At 40.0% G+C, this 20,431-nt stretch overlaps 2 protein-coding genes across 2 annotated transcripts in view; both read left to right on the top strand.

Annotated features, from left to right (window-relative positions):
* Positions 1 to 11,457, top strand: part of sspo (SCO-spondin) — a 74,348-nt gene extending 62,891 nt beyond the window's left edge. The window contains 4 exon segments of the mRNA XM_061667054.1: positions 6,568 to 6,628; positions 7,025 to 7,155; positions 9,220 to 9,370; positions 11,041 to 11,457. Of these exon segments, the coding sequence (XP_061523038.1) occupies positions 6,568 to 6,628; positions 7,025 to 7,155; positions 9,220 to 9,370; positions 11,041 to 11,063 (366 nt within the window). The 3' untranslated portion in view covers positions 11,064 to 11,457.
* Positions 11,458 to 17,489: 6,032 nt separating this feature from the next.
* kcnh2b (potassium voltage-gated channel, subfamily H (eag-related), member 2b) overlaps positions 17,490 to 20,431 on the top strand; it is a 173,532-nt gene continuing 170,590 nt past the window's right edge. Inside the window, exon 1 of the mRNA XM_061665725.1 lies at positions 17,490 to 18,109. Coding sequence (XP_061521709.1) covers positions 18,034 to 18,109 — 76 coding nt within the window. The 5' untranslated portion in view covers positions 17,490 to 18,033. The remainder of the gene's footprint in view (positions 18,110 to 20,431) is intronic.

Here is a 20,431-nt window from a genome sequence, read left to right as displayed (position 1 = left end):
AAGTTCATAACATGATCATCTGCACTGATTCTCAATTATTCTCAAATTAGATCAGAGTCAGATTGATTTCATTGTCGTTGTAAACTCTGCCCACGACTGAATTACTGTGCCACACTAAGGTACACCACAGGGGGGGGAAAAAGTGGTAATAAAAAGACAACAAACCAAACTAATAGTGCATAATAGTGACAGCACTGCTGACTGTGCCCTCAAGAGCTCATATGAGGAATGTGTTAAGTAAAACCTCTGTAAATGTCTGTCTGGGTTTTACATCACACCTATTTCGATGATAGTGATTACAAATTGTGTATCACGGTCTTAACTTCCAAGTTTAATTTGTTCTGTGATCAAGCATGTAACCGCATTTAATTCTATACTTGACCCTTTTGTTGAGGTTGTTCAGTCTTCAACCTGAACTGTTTTGAAAAAATATCGTTTATGCTCTCTAAAGTATAGGACAGACTATTGTGTTTATGTTTGCATAACTTTCATGTTAAAATTACACATTTATTCCTGGAATATTCTGACTTTTTTTCTGTTAATATTCCAACTTTATATCTCATAGCTTTACAAAATATATTTTGTCCTAGGTTTTAACCTACCTTCTTGCACATGCAATAATCAATAATTATTTAAGTAGGTTCAATGTACGCAAAAACTCTGGGCAGCAATGTAAAAAAAAAAGAAATTGGTGGCTTATTCTGTGAATGATGTACTGATGTATGTTCACTGTTAAGAACAGCATAAAAATGTTCTTACCTTTTTAAAATGTACTTTTAAGTGCATTTATCTGCATTGAAGTGGACAACCATTCTGCTTTATGCAAGGCTGCTTTATTTCTTGTGGTGTACCTGGAGGACAAGTCGTAATGGTAGTTGTTCGATGACCCACATAGACCTTCAGTTTTCACCGTGTTAACTGGCTTGCAGGCTGCAGACACAAACAATAGGCTGCTGGGTAGCCACAACACAAAATACACCACGACTCAGCATCTTATTTTCTCCCCCTTCTCTGTAATTTGATTTCTCGTTTTGTACATTTCCATTTAGAATATAAAAACTTGGAAAAGCTGCTTGTCCTTGCTTCTTCTGCGATAAACGGTAATGTGAAAAAATACAATAGCCTTCATCAATTACTGTAATGTTAGAAAAATACGGTTAGCTGCTATAGCCCTCGCCCCTTACTTTATACTGGCTGGTAGTAGATTTCAAAAACGCTGCAGGATGTCCGATTGAAGACACAGAGATGTATGTACAGGAAAAAGTTGACTTTTCCTCTTCACTGCATCCAGCACATTCACGAACAGTTCCAAAGAGCTGGCCTCTTGATTGACAGCAGTAGAACCCAGTCGAAGTTAACAAACAATTTGGGCTTTACTTATATACATTTAGATCCCTGTTTAAGATATCATACTGTATCTGCAGAACACATAAGTAAAATACTATATGTAATTGTAGAAACAACTTTACTTATTTACTAGATTACATTTTCTTCTTAGAACTGATGACTCCTCCTGTTTTTTCTAACGCCCCCATGAATCATTTATCTCAGTCCTTCGTCGTTATTACATAGTTGAGTGATTGCCTGTGCTGTAGATGTGCTCGGGGCAAGTTGTAGTATTTTTTTTTTTAGCTTGGTTATTATCTAAACAGTGGTATGAGCAGAAGATTCACTAACTGGGGAAACGTAAATGACATTTTTGTTATGGTATCTGGGGAAGATGCACAGTTAAAATCTGGACCTGTACTTGTTCCAAAAAACACCACCTGCAAACAGACTACCTTCTCAGGCTGGTTCATCTGCTGAATGCTACCCTTGGGTGGTCCAGTTCTCACAATGTCTCAGGTGGTCATTTATTTTTTAGTGCACATTCTTGGCAATGTGGGATGTTCTCTAAAATTCACTGGCTGAACCAGATCAATATGTGATTGTCCCATCCACCCACAAGCGTGCACTCTGTGCTTTATTACACCCACAAACTCGTCTGAATCTTTGACTTTTACAAACACCAACAATAACACACCCTTTGAAAGGGCCACACTGTGTTTTTTAATCATAGCCCAGTGCACCTCAAACAAGACACAATTAATGATGCTGTTTGATTTCTGAATTTTTGTACACATTACATTTTACATATTACATTTCCTCCTCTTTTCCTAGAAAAGGATCTATACATGTCGGATAGAGAGGGGACTGATGTGCAGCAGGTTAGGGTGATTAAGGATAGGATAGGATGGAAATGTGTTGACTGATGCTAGTAGTGTGCTGGATTGATGGAAAGACTACTTTGAGGAGTTGATGAATGAGGAAAATGAGAGAGAAGGTGGACCAGGAAGTGGGAATGATTAGTAAGGGGGAAGTTAGAAGGGCACTAAAGAGGATGAAAAATGGAAAGACAGTTGGTCTTGATGACATAGCTATAGAATTATGGAAGCATCTAGGAGAGATGGCTGTGGAATTTTTGACCAGCTTGTTCAACAGAATTCTAGCGGGTGAGAAAATGACTGAGGAATGGAGGAAAACCGTGCCGGTGCCCATTTTCAAGAACAAGGGTGATGCGCAGATCTGTGGGGTGGGGACTATATAGGAATAATAAAATATTATTATTATAAAATTGATGAGCCACACAATTGAAGTTATGGGAAAGAGTAGCGGAGGCCAGACTCAGGACAGATGTAAGTATTTGCGAGCAACCCTATGGTTTCATGCCTAGAAAGAGTACCACAGATGCATTATTTACCTCGAGGGTGTTGATGGAAAAGTACAGAGATGGTCAGAAGGAGCTACATTGTGTCTTCGTAGATACGCTTCAGCTGCCCCCTGCTCCAGTGTGTTCCACTAACATGTGCATGTGTTCACTGTGATGGGTTAAATGCAGAGAACAAATTTTGTGTGCCTGCACGCATGGTCATGACAATAAAAGATGATTCTAAATATAGAGAAAGCCGATGACAGAGTACCCAGAGAGGAACTGTGGTATTGCATGCGGAGGTCTGGAGTGGCAGAGAAGTATGTTAGAATAATACAGGACATGTATGAGGGCAGCAGAACAGTGGTATGGTGTGCTGTAAGTCTGACAGAGGAGTTTAAGGTTGAGGTGGGACTGCTTCTGGGATCAGCCCTGAGCCCCTTCCTGTTTGCAGTGGTGATGGATAGGCTGACAAATGAGGTTAGACTGGAATCCCCGTGGACCATGCTGTTTGCAGATGACATTGTGCTCTGCAGTGAAAGCAGGGAGCAGGTGGAGAAACAGAAAGGTGGAGGCATGCAATGGAAAGGAGAGGAATGAAAATTAGCCAAAGTAAGACACAATATATGAGCATGAATGAGAGGGATGGAGAAGGAAGAGTGAGGCTACTGGGAGAAGGAAGTCAGGGTGGAGGACTTGAAATACTCAACAGTCCAAAGCAATGGTGAGTGTGGTCAGGAAGTGAAGAAACTGGTCCAAGCAGGTTGGAAAAGGTGGAGGAAGGTGTCAGGTGTGTTATGTGACAGAAGAATCTCTGCTAGGATGAAGGGCAAAGTTTACAGTGGTGAGGGCGGCCATGATGAGACATTGGCACTGAAGAGACAACAGGAAGCAGAGCTGGAGGTGGCGGAAATGAAGATGTTGAGGTTCGCTTTAGGAGTGACCAGGTTGGATAAAATTAGAAATGAGCTCATCAGAGGGACAGCCAAGGTTCAATGTTTTGGAGACAAAGTTAGAGAGAGCAGACTTTGATGGTTTGGACACATCCAGAGGAGAAAGAGTGAGCTAGAAGAATGATGAGAATGGAGCTGAAAGGCAAGAGAGCTAGAGGAAGACCAAAGAGAAGGTTGATGGATGTCGTGAGGGCAGTTGGTGTTCGAGAGGAGGATGCAGGAGATCGGCTTCCATGGAAAAGGATGACGCGCTGTGGTGACCCCTAAAGGGACAAGCCCTAAGGAAAAAAAGAAGAGTTAATATTTTACATTTAAATTACAGTTTTTAAATCATTCATATTTTTTTCTGAAGAATTCTCCAATATGTGTAACTGTTTTAGCATGCATGAGGACTTATGAGCAGTTTCTTTATTCTTTTGAGAGCCACTTTTCCGCTTCTGTGTGGAAGTAAGCAGTAGTAGAACACATTGGTGCTTAAATGGCCATCTTGCAGGGACCATCCGTCTGAGTGGTCAATCATGTATGCACACTGTACAGGCAAGAGAAGAAAAAAAATCGTCTCTAAATAAAATATGTATCCATTCTTTTAGTCCATTTGACAGATACGTTTGGTTTCCACATTCTGATTTTAACCAATCCTGCGTCCCGCAAAAACTCAGTGGTAGAAAAAAAAAAAAACATATACTCACCAACCGACATTATGAGCACTTGCAGAATATAATGAGTTTACGATATTCTCCCAAATATTTACTGGGTTGTTTATGTTCACACTTGATTGATTAGAAAATTGTGTGGTTATCAATATCAATTCTCATTTGTAAATGAACACCCAAAATGAATAGCAATTTATATTCAATCTCATCAAAACAGTATTACATGAGATGTTTGTCTTTTTTTTCCCCAGAATTTAACAAACTCAAAAAAAAAACTTAAAATAGCAGTTAGGGGAAGATCAAAAATCAAAATTGTGTTTCCTGCTGATGGGGCCATAACAGATGAGTCAATTATCTCCTCTATACAATTATGCTGAATGTATGTCTTTCGCTCACCGGTGCTTTATTAACATCAGGGTAAAAATAAAATCTGCTGACAGGTCAAACTTTCAAGGTCGCACGATGAGCTTCAAAGGTAGACAGTCTACTGAGAATTCCACCTACAGTATGATGCACACACGTCTGCGGCTGTTATTTTTTACTAGCATTCTGAATTCCATCATTCACCTTACAAAGTCAAAGTTCTGAGTCAGTGAAAGCGCTGCTTCTCCTGTTTTGGGATGGGATAAAAATAGTACATAACAATTGCTTTAGCTCCATCCGGTGGCATCTCGATGCCGACGAAGTTGAATAAAGTAAGTTGAGGACTTTCCTTTAGAAAGTAGTAGCGTCTTCTACAAACAATTCCAAACATTTTTACAAGGGATGAGCGGTGTCAATTACTTGCGGATTTTTGCTATTTGTGGCGGGGCTCGGTCCGTGTCCCTCACAAATAGCTGGGGTTCACTTACAAACTAAGAAGCCATCAGGACAAATTACCTCTTAAATCCCTTGTTGATCTTTTTTTTTTTTAAGTTTTTTTTTTTTTTTAAATAAACAGGAAACATTTCACACATCAGGCTGTCAGCTGAACGTTCTTCAAATCATTCTGCTCATGCACTCCCAACCTCTTAGCGAGTCCCTGAGGGAAGACGTTTGATAGAACAATGGTGCAGATGGCTGACGTTTTAGGGGTGCGCACAAGCTGGTGTTGGTAGCCCACTGTCAGACTTTGAGTATCTGTGCATTCTCGCAGCAGCTATTCTCAGACTGATGCATCATGGGACAGCCAGCCTTTCTTTAGACCAAATCTTTCCTCCTCAGCAGCTTCAGTTCCCTCATCTTCCGCACGTAGGCAAAATTGTTTACTATACATCTTTCCATTAAAGAAAAGAAAACCCCAATGGTCAGTGCAAAAAAACCCTGTGAATAACTTAAAACTGACAAAAGTATTACATAAGCATTTACTGAAACTTGAAAATCAGGCATTGCTTTGAAATAATGGTCGGACAGACTTATTTTAACCATTACATACTGATCATTTTCCATGCACATATAGTATGTTTTGACACGCGCCATCATTATTAAGTTTATTATTAACTAGTTTACGCTCACTTACCGCCGTACTGTGTGTGTTTTCATTTCATTTATGGCCCAGTGCCATGGTGATTTTGTGGCTAGCATGTCTGCCTTACAATTTTGAGGTCTGTAGTTCGAGTCTCTCAAATCTGTCTACACTGTTGAACAATTGCTTACCACTTTTAATCAATGGGCCTACTGTACTTGCTAGCTGTTCAAACGCCAGAGGGAATGTTAGTCCATTTATCTAGTAGTATTTGTGAGATTAGATGTCACAAATGTTGAACGAAAGGTTTCACTCGCAGTTTTTGTTGTACAGTGAACCCATTCACGGTCAGCATTTGCAAATTCACCTATTCATGAAGCATTTTGTCTTTGGAATCTATCCGCATTATTTCCTGAAAAAAATCACATTTGCTGTTTTTGTGCCGAGGCCAAAGCAATAACAGGATTGTTTTGGTGCCATCTGGCGTCAAAGAAGTATGTTGAAGTGAGCTGAGGAGTTTCATTGAGGCATAAGTAGTGTTTTGCCCCCATCTTGTGGCATCTATAGGCAATTTCAAGCTTTTTTCCATTTGGATCTCAATTAATCATGGATTATCACTATCTGCGGCAGCGTTGGGTCTCCCTATCCCACGCAAATTGGGGGCGTGGGGTGGGGGTTTCACAATAGTGATGTGTTCAGTGAAATGATACCTTTACCTGGTATCTGCTGTAAACTGTTACATTGAATATCCAATCAAATTAATCGTTGTTAATACAATGAACCTGGTTATTTATAACCATTCTAAACAAACTGCATCCTCTCCCTCAGGGGGAAGTCAAAGTAGAAGAGCCGGGCAGCTGTTGTCCAGTCTGCAGGAAACCGTTTCCAGGTAAATGTGAAATATACAGAAATTGCAACCCATACAATATATGAACCAGACAGTTTTGGAGAATTAGTTTGTGATTTGTTAAATGGCAGAGAATATGGTGCAGGCTGCTACAGTGGGCAATGAGCAAGAGATTGCATCATAAAATCTACACTTGACCTTAAATCTCTTGCATTCAGATGCTAAGGGACAACAGCAGTGTCACTTTGTTCCCTCAGAAAGAAACTATCAGGCTGTAGCCTCTTATGGCTTTGTCCTCTTCCTTTTTTTCATTCAAATTTAAGCAGATATTCTCAATTATTTCTCGCCTGTTCTTTTAACTTGACAATCTTTCCCTTTGCCTTCTTTCTCCCCTAACACCCTTCATCCGCCCCCGCTGCTTCTTTGTGAATCTCTCAGGTGAGCCTGTGCCAGAGTGCCGCCGCTACGTACAGGTTAAGAACATCACAAAGGGAAACTGTCGGCTTGACAACGTGGAGGTCAGCTTCTGCAGGGGGCGCTGTCTGTCCAGAACTGATGTCATCTTGGAGGTATGGATAAGCTGTTCTTGTGTGTTGATTATCCACAGTCGGTCATCTCAACTGTCTCAGAAGCAAGCTCTCCTCGGGGCGGTTTGGTTCAGGTGGCACAGTTATTGTCTCGTAATGTTGCTGGTTCGATCTCCATTTATCTTGTATGGTTGGACTTCTTACTTTCCTCCTTTGCAGCATGTGACTTCATCGTTGTGTGAGCAACTTTGTAAAAGTGTTTCCAGTACCTTGAAAGTAGGAAGGTGCTATTAAGCCCATTTATTATCACAGTCAAATTTGGAGGTCATATACAGTATTTTGAGATATCTTTATCCTTTTCTTATCGCCCAGCTCAATCTAAGACATTTTGACGGAGCGTCGTATAGCCGCTAAAGAGCGAGACTGAGACGCCCAGGGAGCCCATCGCCTCGTCGTTGGTTATTGATTTTTGAAAGGCCCACAATGGATGTGACGCACAAAATGTTCATAATTTATATATATTTTCTTGAGGACGGCAACTGACCATTAGAGTTATGCTCTTTAAAAAGGATCAGAACCAGTATTGATGAGTTCACTGTCTCGGACCGGAGGGGATCACACTCAGTCATTCTTGCTGTGGGTCACAGCAGCTGTGGTAACAGTCTTTCTTACGACAACTGAATCTCAGTGATCAGCAAATAGCCTGTGTATATGACTCCAAATTATCGTCTGTGCAAAGAGACATACTCTGTTTGGGCACATACAGTACCTCATTGAGGTGTTGAGTCACCGTTGATCTAAAAATAGATGGTGTTGATTAGCACACGTGAAGGAGAATGCTGGTGGTCACGTGTTGAGCTCGTTAAAGCTTCTGTCTACCTCTTTTGAACACCCTTTTTTTTTTTAGCTTCATCCTCCTCGCAAGTCAGCAGAGACAGCACCACATCACCATAGCGACATTGTTCTCTGTTGGCATCCATACATCCCCACTTTAAAAATAGAGTCAGTCATGCTGAGAGATTAGTAAAAAGAAACATCAGCTGAGCCAAATGTGTCATTACCTACTGTTACTGTGGTAACAGGGCACGGTAACCTGTGAAGAAATGGTATGCTGCGAAAGTCACCTGGGCCATTATCAGGAGGACTGGAACTAATATCATAATCAAATCGAATAATAGCAATGGAATAGAAGTCATTAAACTCAACACTGATGTCATCTGATCCAACACAAAAGCTGTGTAAAAGTATTTGCCATGACAGTGATAATAATACCCAGTTTCTTTATGTGTTCAGTTATGTGCATTAGTGAGGTTGTTTGTGGGCGTGGAGAAGTACAACTGGGGACAAATATTCGTGACGCCTCACCTCAGAACATTGAAGCGCAGGCCTGCAACCACTGCGCTCTCTGACACTGGCTGTCAAAAAATGTTGGTGGCATTATTGTCTTTTTAAAGGGTGATACAACTTCAGAAGTGTTTTTTGTTTTTGTTGTTTTAGTAGTAAATGTGTGAATGAGTAATTAAAGCAATATCTGAACAGAAACAAGTTGAAAGAAAGCTGCAAGTATATAAAACATAAAATAAGATACATAAGCTGCACACAGGTTATGAGAAAAAAGGGTGTGTATACTATGTAGGGAAAAACTATTGGGTATGTTGGGTATGTGGAGTGTATGTATAAACGTATAAGTGTTTTTATGTGGTATCTGTATTTTAAGTAAGTTAACTTCTTCCTACTCCTTTTCAGACAGACATCACAGTGTTTCAGTATGAAATATTTTTCCTTTTTTGTACTTTTTTGTATTTTTCTCTTTTTATTTTGGTACTGCATGTTTGAAATAAGATCAATCAATCAAGCAATCAATCACATTGAAAAATCAATGTATTTTCAGTTTACCATCATAGTATATTGTAAAGACAGCATGAATGATGTTTTTATTTGGTTATGTCTGTATGTCAGGTAATGTATTATCCACAGCAGTGTTTCAGAATTTTGTATTTGGCTTTATCAACCGTTTTTTTCCAAAAATTCTTAACCAAACCACTTGGGAATACATTTGATCTCTTCATGAAGTTTTAATAAGCTTCCTCTCTAATCTCTCCACAGGAGCCCTACCTAAGGTCCGTGTGTGAGTGCTGCAGCTACCGTTTGGATCCAGACAACCCCGTCCGCTTCCTCAACTTACGGTGTGACAGCGGCGAGAGTGAGCCGGTCGTCCTGCCTGTCATACACAGCTGTGAGTGCACCAGCTGCCAAGGTGAGGGAGAGCGAATCCAACCAAAGTGATTTGAATGTCCGTCTCATATTGTAATGCGGCGCAAGCATTTAGGTGGATGTAAAATCTTTGCATGCAGATTGTTTGTTGTGTGCTGCTTTCAGACTCGTTTTTGCCATTCAGAATAACTACAGGACATCGAGCATGTCATTAGAGACAGACAAACATAATGTTGCAGGGACCGAGCCCTAACGTGCATAACGAAAATCTGCAATTGACACCCTCAAATAGGTTTATAATTGCCTATTGATGCCACATCATGAAAATGCAATGAAACTCCTCAACTGACTTCAACATAGTTCCTTGGTACCAAGATGCCAAAATGTAGTGGCAAAGAACTACTTTTGTCGAAATGAAGCTCCTCAACTCACTTCTGTATAGTTCCTTGACCCCAAGATGGTGTTAAAGTAATACTTTAAGATGCCACAAGATGGCGGCAAAACATAACCTTTTTCTCAATGAAGCTCCTCAACCCACTTCAACATAGTTCCTCGGCAGCAAGATGGCACCAAAGTTATACTTTTGTCACTATGGCTTGAGCAAAAATACAGAAAAAGTGAGTTTTATTGTGAATAACCGAAGATATGTTAAAAGAAAATTCAACAAATAACTGGAAGGGTTTTCACTGTAGATAGATTTCCGTGTGTTTGTGGTGGTGAGATGTCACTGATGTTGGAAGAGAGAGTTTTTGATTAAGGACGAATATTCAGTGGAAACTATTTGGACCAAAATGCTGATGAATTAATCAATGAATTAATGGATTTTGTCTGTATAGAATACTTCAACATGTCACATAACAGCCATTGTAACGCTTTTCACGAGCGTTTCTTCTTCTTTCTAAACATACTCATTTACAATAACACTTGTCCAACGCTTTCACACAGCCTTATTGGAACGTACGTTTGCCTGAGCCCCCCATCAATAATTCAATCACAGATCCCACCTCCGATTGCATCAGCTAATTGGATGTAGCCGCCGTCCAACACGGAGCATCCCCCAGCTCCAATTCCCTTCTCATTGCAACAATCCCATGGACACCACATCTGACGGATTTGGCCACTATGGCAATCAATCTTTCACGCCTCTCTGCCATCAGTTGATATGTGTCAGTGCTCTCTTCTCATGATTGCAGCCACAAGCATGCAGATGATTCACATTGCTCCTTTCCCCCCATGTTGGTGTTTTTACATACAGTACTTGTGTTTCATGCAAATATAGCTCAGGCGTCTGCAGAGAATTTCCATATTATCAGTTTAGCATTTGAACAATAAACCTAGAATGCCACCAAGGCTTAAAAATCTAAAGCAAAGCAAATTTATTCATATAGTGCATTTCATACACAAGGTAACTCAATGTGCTTTACATGATTAAAAGCATTTAAAAACAAAGGGGGAAAAAAGCTTATAAATATTTAAAACAAAGAGGAAAAAAATAAAAATACAATTAAAACAGCATACAGTGCCAGAAATATCATTTAAAAGTGGAAACGCTCTAAAAAGCATGGGCAAAAAGAAGAGTTTTTAACCTGGACTTAAAAACATGCACACTTGGGGCAGACGTCACTTCTGTTCTTTATTCATCACAAAGGAATGTCAGTGAACTTTTTACGTTATCTTTTTCACTGTTTCTCTATCATTTCTGTGAATTCACAGGGGGTGACCTGTCCAGACGATGAGCACGTGCGGAGAATTTCAGTAACATGTAAATTCATATGTGTGCAATTCAGAGATGAGATGTATTTGGAAAAAAACAAATAAGAACCCAGTTTAGAGGGAATGCTTAGATGAACCGGTTGGGAAAAATCAGTTTTCAAACCCTCTTGATGTCCACATAAATATGTGGTCCTTAGTCATTATATGACTGCAAACTATACTTTTAATTCGAAACATACTGTCCCTGTGTTTATTCTCTGTCCTGTAAAAACTTTTTTGCTACTCTATTTTTATATGTATTATTAAAGGGTCTATGGTTCACTCTAAATATGGGTTTTCTACATTAAATGATTATTAAGACACATTGTTATTCACCACAAATCTTCTTTGTAACCATGTGGTGATTGTTGATTACATATTTAGAGTGCAATAAACTTTTGTACACACAGAACAACTATGGGCTATTCTTAATTTTTTTGTTTGTTTGTTTGTTTTTTGTTTTACACCTGCACGTTTTATCTGATACCACTTGATGTGACCGGACAATACATCAGCAATGTGGATCTGTACTTATTATTATACCACAGAAGGCTATCCGATATGGTAAAGAACGGTAATGTGATGTTTATATACTGTTAGTAGGAGTAATGGAAAAACATTACATGTCTCTATCCTGGCTCCTCATTACAATATTGCTGTAATAATCCAGTTGACTATAATAACAAGAAGAAGGTAAATGAACCCTGCCTCTAATCTGCGACAGACAAGAGGACAAGCGGTACAGAAAATGGATGGATAAAGGTTTTATACTGAACAAAAATATAAATGCAACATTTGAAATAGATTTACACTGATTTGTGAACAATATTTGAGGGAAAAAAATCATTCATCCATCCATTTTCTGAGCCGCTTCTCCTCACTAGGGTCGCGGGCGTGCTGGAGCCTATCCCAGCTATCATCGGGCAGGAGGCGGGGTAGACCCTGAACTGGTTGCCAGCCAATCGCAGGGCACATACAAACAAACAACCATTCGCACTCACATTCACACCTACGGGCAATTTGGAGTTGTCAATCAACCTACCATGCATGTTTTTGGGATGCAGGAGGAAACCGGAGTGCCCGGAGAAAACTCACACAGGTACGGGGAGAACATGCAAACTCCATACAGGCGGGGCCGGGGATTGAACCCCGGTCCTCAGAACTGTGAGGCAGACGCTCTAACCAGTCGTCCACCGTGCTACCTGGGAAATAGTCATATTGTGTACATCGAAAAAGTATTGGAGGTCATCTTATGAAAAATGGGAGCAAAAACAAAGTTTATATTTTTGTTCAGAATACAACGGCATCGGTTTATAATATGAGAAACACCTTTCAACCATGACCTACTAACCCTAACATGAAGATAAAATATAGTACAGTACCTTTTTTTTTTCCCACAGTATATTTTAGTTTAAAATCCAAATAAAGCAACAAAGCAGATTGTGTTTAACCTTAAGATGTTCCACTGTACAGTACTATGTATATCAAAATATAACCTTTGCACACATCAGGCAGTGGGCAGCTGCAGCTGTAAACAACCCGGGACCAATTCCAGTTCTCACTACATTTGCTTTGGTCAGGAGTGCTGACAGGAATATTCATTCTTAACATACTGTACAAGTCGTTTGGCCGAGAGGAGGAAACTGAAAAGCACCTGGCGAACACCCACGCACACATGATGTCACCATGCAGTGAGAGGCAGTGAGTTGTTTTCGATGATTATTTGAGATGCTGTAGAGGTGTGTGCAGTTATTATCAGAACTGCTTTTCCCAGTTCTTCCCAGTCTCCATTTTCATTTAAATGAATGGTTTAGCAGCACTACAAGTTACAGGAAAGATAAACTCTTGCCTTTTTTACACATACTGTATGTAATCGTGTATTGATCTGATTTTCATAGGGGGATTAAAGTTGGCGGCACGGTGGTTAGAGCGTCTGCCTCACAGTTCTGAGGACCGCGATTCAATTCCCGGCCCCGCCTGTGTGGAGTTTGCATGTTCTCCCCGTGCCTGCGTGGGTTTTCTCCGGGCCCTCTGGTTTCCTCCCACATCCCAAAAACATGCATGGTTGGTTAATTGACAACTCCAAATTGCCCGTAGGTGTGAATGTGAGTGCAAATGGTTGTTTGTTTGTATGTGCCCTGCCTGCCTGACGAGAAGCGGCTCAGAAAATGGATGGATGGATGGATTAAAGTTGAAGAGGAAAGGGCTGTTCAGCTGTGATAAGGTATTTCCAGTTAGCTCACAGAGCATTGCATTGTGTAAACCCAGTACAACTATTCTCGTACACTGCTTCAACATCAATAAACAATGATAAACTCGATAAAAGTACATGATATTCACGGCTTGCTTTGTAAACCGCTCACTCCCTTTTTGGCTCAAAGTTTGAGCATAATCATAAATAGAATTATTCTGATTGTGAAAATTGGAAATACCAAAAGTGAGACTTGGCTCATCTGCAGCAAGAGACCTGCCACATCTCTTTTTCCACCCTCTTCACCCCTCTATGCTTTCCTCCGCCTCCTTGCGCTCTTGTCCTGACTAAATAAGGGTGTAGAAGATGGAAGGCTGGTCAAGCCGCCTCCTCTGGCTTTCAAGCTAATGTAGTGAATACTCCAGTGTGTAATAGGAGTGGGAACTGATGCATTTTTAATTCATACTAAAATGTCATATTTTGACTAATAGCTCCTCAGGCCTCATCCAGCCTCAAGGCTGCAATCCATCACGGTTTTCCAATCATTAAAACAGTGATCAGTGGAAAAAAAAAAAAAGAGTGCATTTGTGATTGCAGGTCATTTTGATCAATGCAGTGCACCAAGTAGCGGTGTTGCTCTCGGGCCTGTCGCTGACAGACCTGAAAACAAGGCAGTTTCACTCAGTCGGGACATGACACATCCTGCTCTAACGGATGTAGGGAGAAAAGATCAGAATGAACCAGGGAACCGCCTCTGCTGCTGCGGTCTGGGGAAATGAAATCTACCCTGGCACACTTTCACACAATGCTGTCAAGAACCAGTGAAATCAGTAAGGGACAAGGCATATATGAATATAAGTGGCTTATAATCAAACAAGAGTCAGTAGTTATCAGTAGTACTAGTATTTAATAATCTCCAATTCTCGAGCACTCTTGTCATGGTGTTTGGTATTAATGGGTTAATCCATTCAGGTTCCAGCCCTGTAAGGGTGTTTTAAAAAAAATATATTTTACTACCTGAAAGTGATTTGTATACTGTTACTTATTCAGCAAAACATCAGCATCTTCTGCTCAAACCACAGCAATAGTTGGAGATTAATTTTCCTTCGCTACTCCCAAAAAAGTAGGGGAGTTTGGATTTTAGGTGAAAATTCAGGATGCACCTAAAATGGCCCATAACCTTTACAGGTTAACTTAATTTGACCTCTCTAAACATTAGAAAGCACATTATCTGTCTTCTAACAATGGCAAAATTCACAACAGATACTTTGTTTTACACTTGGACAATTGCGCATTCAAAAGTTAAGAGAAGGTCCAGTTACGTTCACCTATATAGGTTATAGGCCATTTTACGATCACCTTGGAATTTTACCCAAAAACTGAATATCCCCTAACTTTGTGTGAGTAGTGTACTGGTATATCCTGCTTATATTTTCCGAACATTCTCTCCCCTTTTAGTAGGTGCTCCTGATTCCAGAGCTGCAGCAAAAACTGTGTAACATTTATCGTTTATCAATTACATATATTGTAGATATGATCCTGTCTTTAGACCCTAGCATCTTATGTCATTCCTCATAAAATAGAAAGTAGCTGGTAACTAATCTAAAACAAAAATCAGTCATATGTCCACTTTTTGGGGGGTTGAGTCCTCCCAAAAGTGTTCCCCCTGCTTCACAACTAAACTCCCGTCATCTTACATCATCCTCCATGTATCACATATTGTGACTGGTGTTAATAAGATAGTTGTTGTTTCCATCTATCCAGACGTTTTCTATATACTGCTTGTCCTCGTTGGGCTGACGTGATCGCCTGCAGTCAATCACAGAGCACAGAGACAGACAACCATTCACACTTACATTCACACTGTCACTGGGTGGGAACTAAACCCACGCTGCCTGCACAGAAGTCAACTTGAGCCAACCAACACACCATCTGTGACAAGATTTCATGTCACACTGGTCACTGGTTGTATGAAAAACGGATCTAGTTAAATGAATGCTTATTTTACAACAGCTACTATTGTCGGGATTCCAAAATGTATATTGTTCTCTTATAACACCAACCATCCTTTCTATTTTCTCTGGGTTTTGGAAGATGAGCGTCCCACTCTGAGTCGTGGTTGTTCTCAAGCTCACCTTTTCAACACCCATTTATGACTTTACTTAGTCTTTTTTTTTAGTATCTGTACTTCTACTTAAATTTAGAGTGACAGTATTTTTGCCACCTCTGGAGAATTATTATCCGAATGTTTGATACGATCGTTGTGTATTTGCTTCAGTCACGAGACAGAGTCAGTGGCATATTATCTGTCTTTGGAAGCAGCTTCCCTGCCTGACGCGAGGGGAACCCCACGCTGTGACGTACACGACAAGCCTCGGAAGTAAATCCCCAACCCCAGCCATGTGCTAATTAAAATAGGTCAGCAATAGCTGCAATGTTGTTTGTTTGTATCCTTCCGCACACTGGCACGTTTGAGTGTTTAATAAACCTCTCGAATTCAGGCTCTAAACGCATGTCGTCTATAGGTTTAACCTGCTTTGAAACACAATGGAAGCTGCTCCATTTGACACCAGATGCCTCATAAATGCTTAAAATCGGACCGGGCCTTTGGGTGCCATTTCTCGTGATGAGAATTTTTGCTACAGCAGGGGTAGGGTCTATTTCCTTTGTGGCTCATTCCAGAATTAGATAACCATTTAGGCACCAAAAGGTTTTAAATACCGACCATTTATTTTTGATATGTTTTCAAGAAAAAAAACATCATATCATGACATTTTATTCTTTTTTATACTCAGCACCTATGCAAAATTTTATTAAAATGTATTGAATATTGCTGAATAAACCCTTTACAATTCAATAAAGACAGTTACATTTAATTTAAAATACTAATGTTAGTATTACGCTAATTACAGTAATTACAGTTGTTGCAAATCAATGCTAATGTTAGTTTTTGCTAACTGTGTTAGGTGCTAGGGTAGCTGGTCAAGAACAAACTTAAGTACATAATTAAAAAGAAAAACTTTGTTATTAATATCTGTTTCTGGTAATATGACTAACAGGGTTACAGCTAAACAAAATAGAAGAACAGAAGTCTACCCAGTTTTCCTGAGTCATGTAGCTTACTTCTTTTCCTCTTCCTCGAGTTAGCTAAAAATGTTTTAGAAACGAAGTTGCGTGCTTGTTGACAGACAAAACTTTGGAGTGTGATCACGATCATGTGATCACGAAATAAAAAAACACGTTTTTTTTACAATTACAAGAAAGAAATCAACAAAAGTATATAAAAAAGGCTGATGTAATACACATTTTAGCAATTTTATTTGATATGTAAATTGGTCATCAAGCGAGAGGTGTCATGATCCAGGTTTTTGTTGACTTTTCATGCTATGTGATGTTTTTTTATGTGTACCATGTTTGTCTTGTTGACTCATTTTTTCTTTTTTTTGTCCCCACCTGTTCTCGTCAGCCCTGTTCCTTATGTCAACCAATCAGCTCCCTCCAGCAACTCGCGTCTTCTCCAGGTGTACCTCGTTGTCTCGTCAATTTGTTTGTATTTCGTTGCCCAATTTCATTCAGTCTGTGTCGGTTCTTTGTTGTTGTTGCTGTCATCATAAGTCATGCTTTCTGTAGCCAAAAATGTATTCTTGATTTTTTTTTTTTTTGGGGGGGGGGGGAGAATTTGTTAGTTTAGTGTTTAGATATATATTTTTTCATGATTCTTGTTTGCTTTCTTTTTTGAATATTTTTTATTTTTTTAAGATTACACCTGGTGCTTTACCACCACAATCACATTTTTGACAATTTTGAAGAATACAAACAATAAGAGAAGGAAGGAAAAAAATAAGGGGGGGGGGGGGGGTCAAGAAGTATTTGCTGTTTTCAACAATATTTATGAATCACTTTGACAACTATAATTTACACAACTAGTGCAATGTTTGTGTACTTCGAGCATGGATTATTTATAAAAATCCACGGGTGGGGAGATTAAAACGTCCTCCAATTCTGAAGTAATTAAAGAAGGCTATGTCAAATGGCTCTTTTTTTTAAACTGCTAGTAGGGGGACTTATTTTTCTTAAACATTTCAAATCAATGGCGAGCGGTCGATGCAGAAAGGGTTAAAGAGGCGCAGCTAAAGCCGGTGGAGCTGAAGTCATCCGGCAAAAAGCGCACAGCGAAGAGGAAGAGCACGAGGAGGAGGAGAATTAGAGCTACAAAAAAAAAAAAAAAAAAAAACACCTCCGAAATACTCATCAAGGTGGATCTTCTATCTTTGTTTTAATATTAGTCTGCATTGAGGAGAAGTGGAATGAGAAGAGAAACAAAGGCAGCAGCCGTCCATGGCTCCAAGCACCGCGACGCTCGCAGCCAAGCTCCCCCAGTTCGCTTCGCAGGAGCGGGCTGTCGTGCGCCATGAGAGGAGAAGTGCGGCTCAGCTCCACTGAGAGGAGGAAATATCACCTGACGAGCGCCCTCCTCCCTCTCCATCACTACCAACACCGCCAAAGTGGGGACAGAAGCAGACACCGTCACTCCCCGCATCTTTCAAACCGGAGACGGTGAACGCTTCACATCAGCTGCGCGTTTTTAGGGAGGACAGAACTTTCTCATCGACCTGTGTGTGGGGGCGGGGGGTGGGGGGAACTCGGAGGAACCTTCATCCCCGACTGACTGGAGCGAGCTGTCAGAGAGTCTCCTTGTGAGCACTTCACTTTTTCAAGTCCAACAAAGTCCCGATTAAAGTCCTGGGGCCACTGTATCGAAGATGCCGGTCCGGAGAGGCCACGTGGCTCCGCAGAACACCTTCCTGGACACCATCATCAGGAAATTCGACAGTCAAAGTAAGTTCAAATGACATCGATGTCCAATAATAAGGAGAATAGTGTTGCTAAATAACCCCAGCCTGTTGACGAAACAGACCGGATCGAGTTCCTATTCTAAATCATATTCGGGATCATGGCAACACACATGATTCACAATATGTGTGCACTCAATAGCACTTTCGTGTACTTCAATATACTGTTCAATATTGTTTGAATGAAAAGGTTTTCCCTCATGACGAGCAATTATGGATGTTCTGGCTAACTAATGCAGAAGGTCGATAAAGCTTGATTACCATGAAAAACTGTTTGATCATTCATTTAGTATCCTTAATATCCAGTTTAAGGTACACGTGCTAGTATGCTCTTTGACCTTAGTACCACCGTTCAGCGCACTAGTAGAAAAACTTCACCTCGTAAATGTTTTTTTTTTTCTTTTTTCCCTCTACAAGTGCGACGTTTGTCTTCCTATAGTACAACTTAGCTGGATATGTGTGGATGTTGAATAAATGCTCAAATGGCTTTGCTATCCTAGTTCACTTTGTCCTTCATACTAGTAGGACAACTTTGTCACATGTCACAAAAAACTGACGAAAATCGTTTTTCAAGTCATATGAGCCATTTGAACATTTATTTGATGCTGTAGCTTTAATTATAAACTTAAGGTCCATGTACTTCTATTGTATGCTCTTTGTCCTCATAGGGCAACTTTGGCGTACTAGTAGGACAACTACACGTTACCTGTGAGGCAAAACTAGGCAGTAGTTGACATCTGTGCATACTAGTGAAGCGCTAGATGTTCCCTAATAGAATTTTAAAACATAAGTATATTACCACTAGTAGCACGACTGAATTATCTTACTAGTGAAAACAGAGTGTACTAGTGCATAGAAGACCTTGAGCTGGATATTGAACAAATGCTCCAATGGCTTTAACGCTTCACATTACGACGTCAATACTTGCTCACAATAAGGACAGACCTTTTCATTCACACAATACATAACCCATTTTAAAAAGTGCACAAAAGTAGTAAGTACACACAGAACAGGATGCACAATATCAAGTGAGCAGCAGTATCTGTGCACAGAAACCAGTAAAGTTTATGGTCAGATAATAGTGCAGTATAAAACAAAAAGTGACACATTTAGTGTCAAGTATGTTCTTTTAAATTTCACCTTTTTATGTATGTGTGTTTATTGCAATTGGCATTCATTTGTAGCACTTACAGAAGCGCAGTTAATAGTAGAGTGGCAGATTGGGGGAAGAAGCTACATTATCTTTTTTTTTTCTCTTTTCATTATTTGGACACCCAGCTAATGTTTCTCCAACTAGAACTGGAAAAAAAAAAAAATATATATATATTTTTAATTGTCCATCTATTTTCGAGACAACTTATCCTCAGTGGAGTGGCTGGTGCGCAAGATCGTATTCCAGCTGACTTTGGGTGAGAGGCGGGGTATACCCTGCACTGGTTGCCAGACAGTTTTTTTTTTTTTTTTTAATTCATTATTTACTACTAAATGTTTTATCGTGCCTTTGGACATGGAACTAGAAAGGTGTCCATATTGCAAAATGTAGCCAGGCTGCATAAGTACCCTTCAGCCCCTCCTGGATCTTTGATGCGACTCATTCATGTTCTTTTTCTCCCCCCCTCGTTAATGTGTGAGCAGACTTCAAACGAGCCTCTGTGGTCAACAATAGCACCGTTTCTCTGGAAATTCACCCCAGGCCATGATGAAAAGGAGGAGGGTTTGTGGTAGTGGTCTGTTGTATCAGCTCAGGTTGCCAGGTTGATTGCATTACTCCTCCTTACCAGCTTCAAAAAATATAAACACTACAAGTTAGCAGAGATTTAGTGCAAATATATTACACACTCGCTGGGTACACCATTAGAGATACCTGCACAATCTGACAGTAAATACAAAAGCTTCATCAATGTTGCCTTTACAATAATTCTAATGCTCAGTTTTTATTGACAGCGTCAGACGGATTTCAGTATCGTACAGTCAAATTATACACCACTGCAAAGTATAGCGTCGTCCAACCATATTGAACAAACTGAATGCCGTTCATTTTCATGTAATACGATTAATCATGGTAAAGACACAAGTGTAAATCTTTCCCATACTGAAACAGTCATTGTTGAAGTCCTATATTTTGCTAAACGTTACTGATGATTTAAAATTGTAGGTCAGAGTAGTAAAGACAATCAAGAGATACATGCACCAATTTCATGACAGTCCAATCCAAATATATGAACAGCAAGATTTTCTTAACTTGTATGGGAAAAATCATCAACAATCATAACAACTCGTTAGACTCGCCAAAAATCATGTGAGGTGC

Source organism: Phycodurus eques, chromosome 21, assembly GCF_024500275.1.
Source record: "Phycodurus eques isolate BA_2022a chromosome 21, UOR_Pequ_1.1, whole genome shotgun sequence".
NCBI lineage: Eukaryota > Metazoa > Chordata > Actinopteri > Syngnathiformes > Syngnathidae > Phycodurus > Phycodurus eques.
This window is presented reverse-complemented; position numbering and strand designations above follow the sequence as displayed.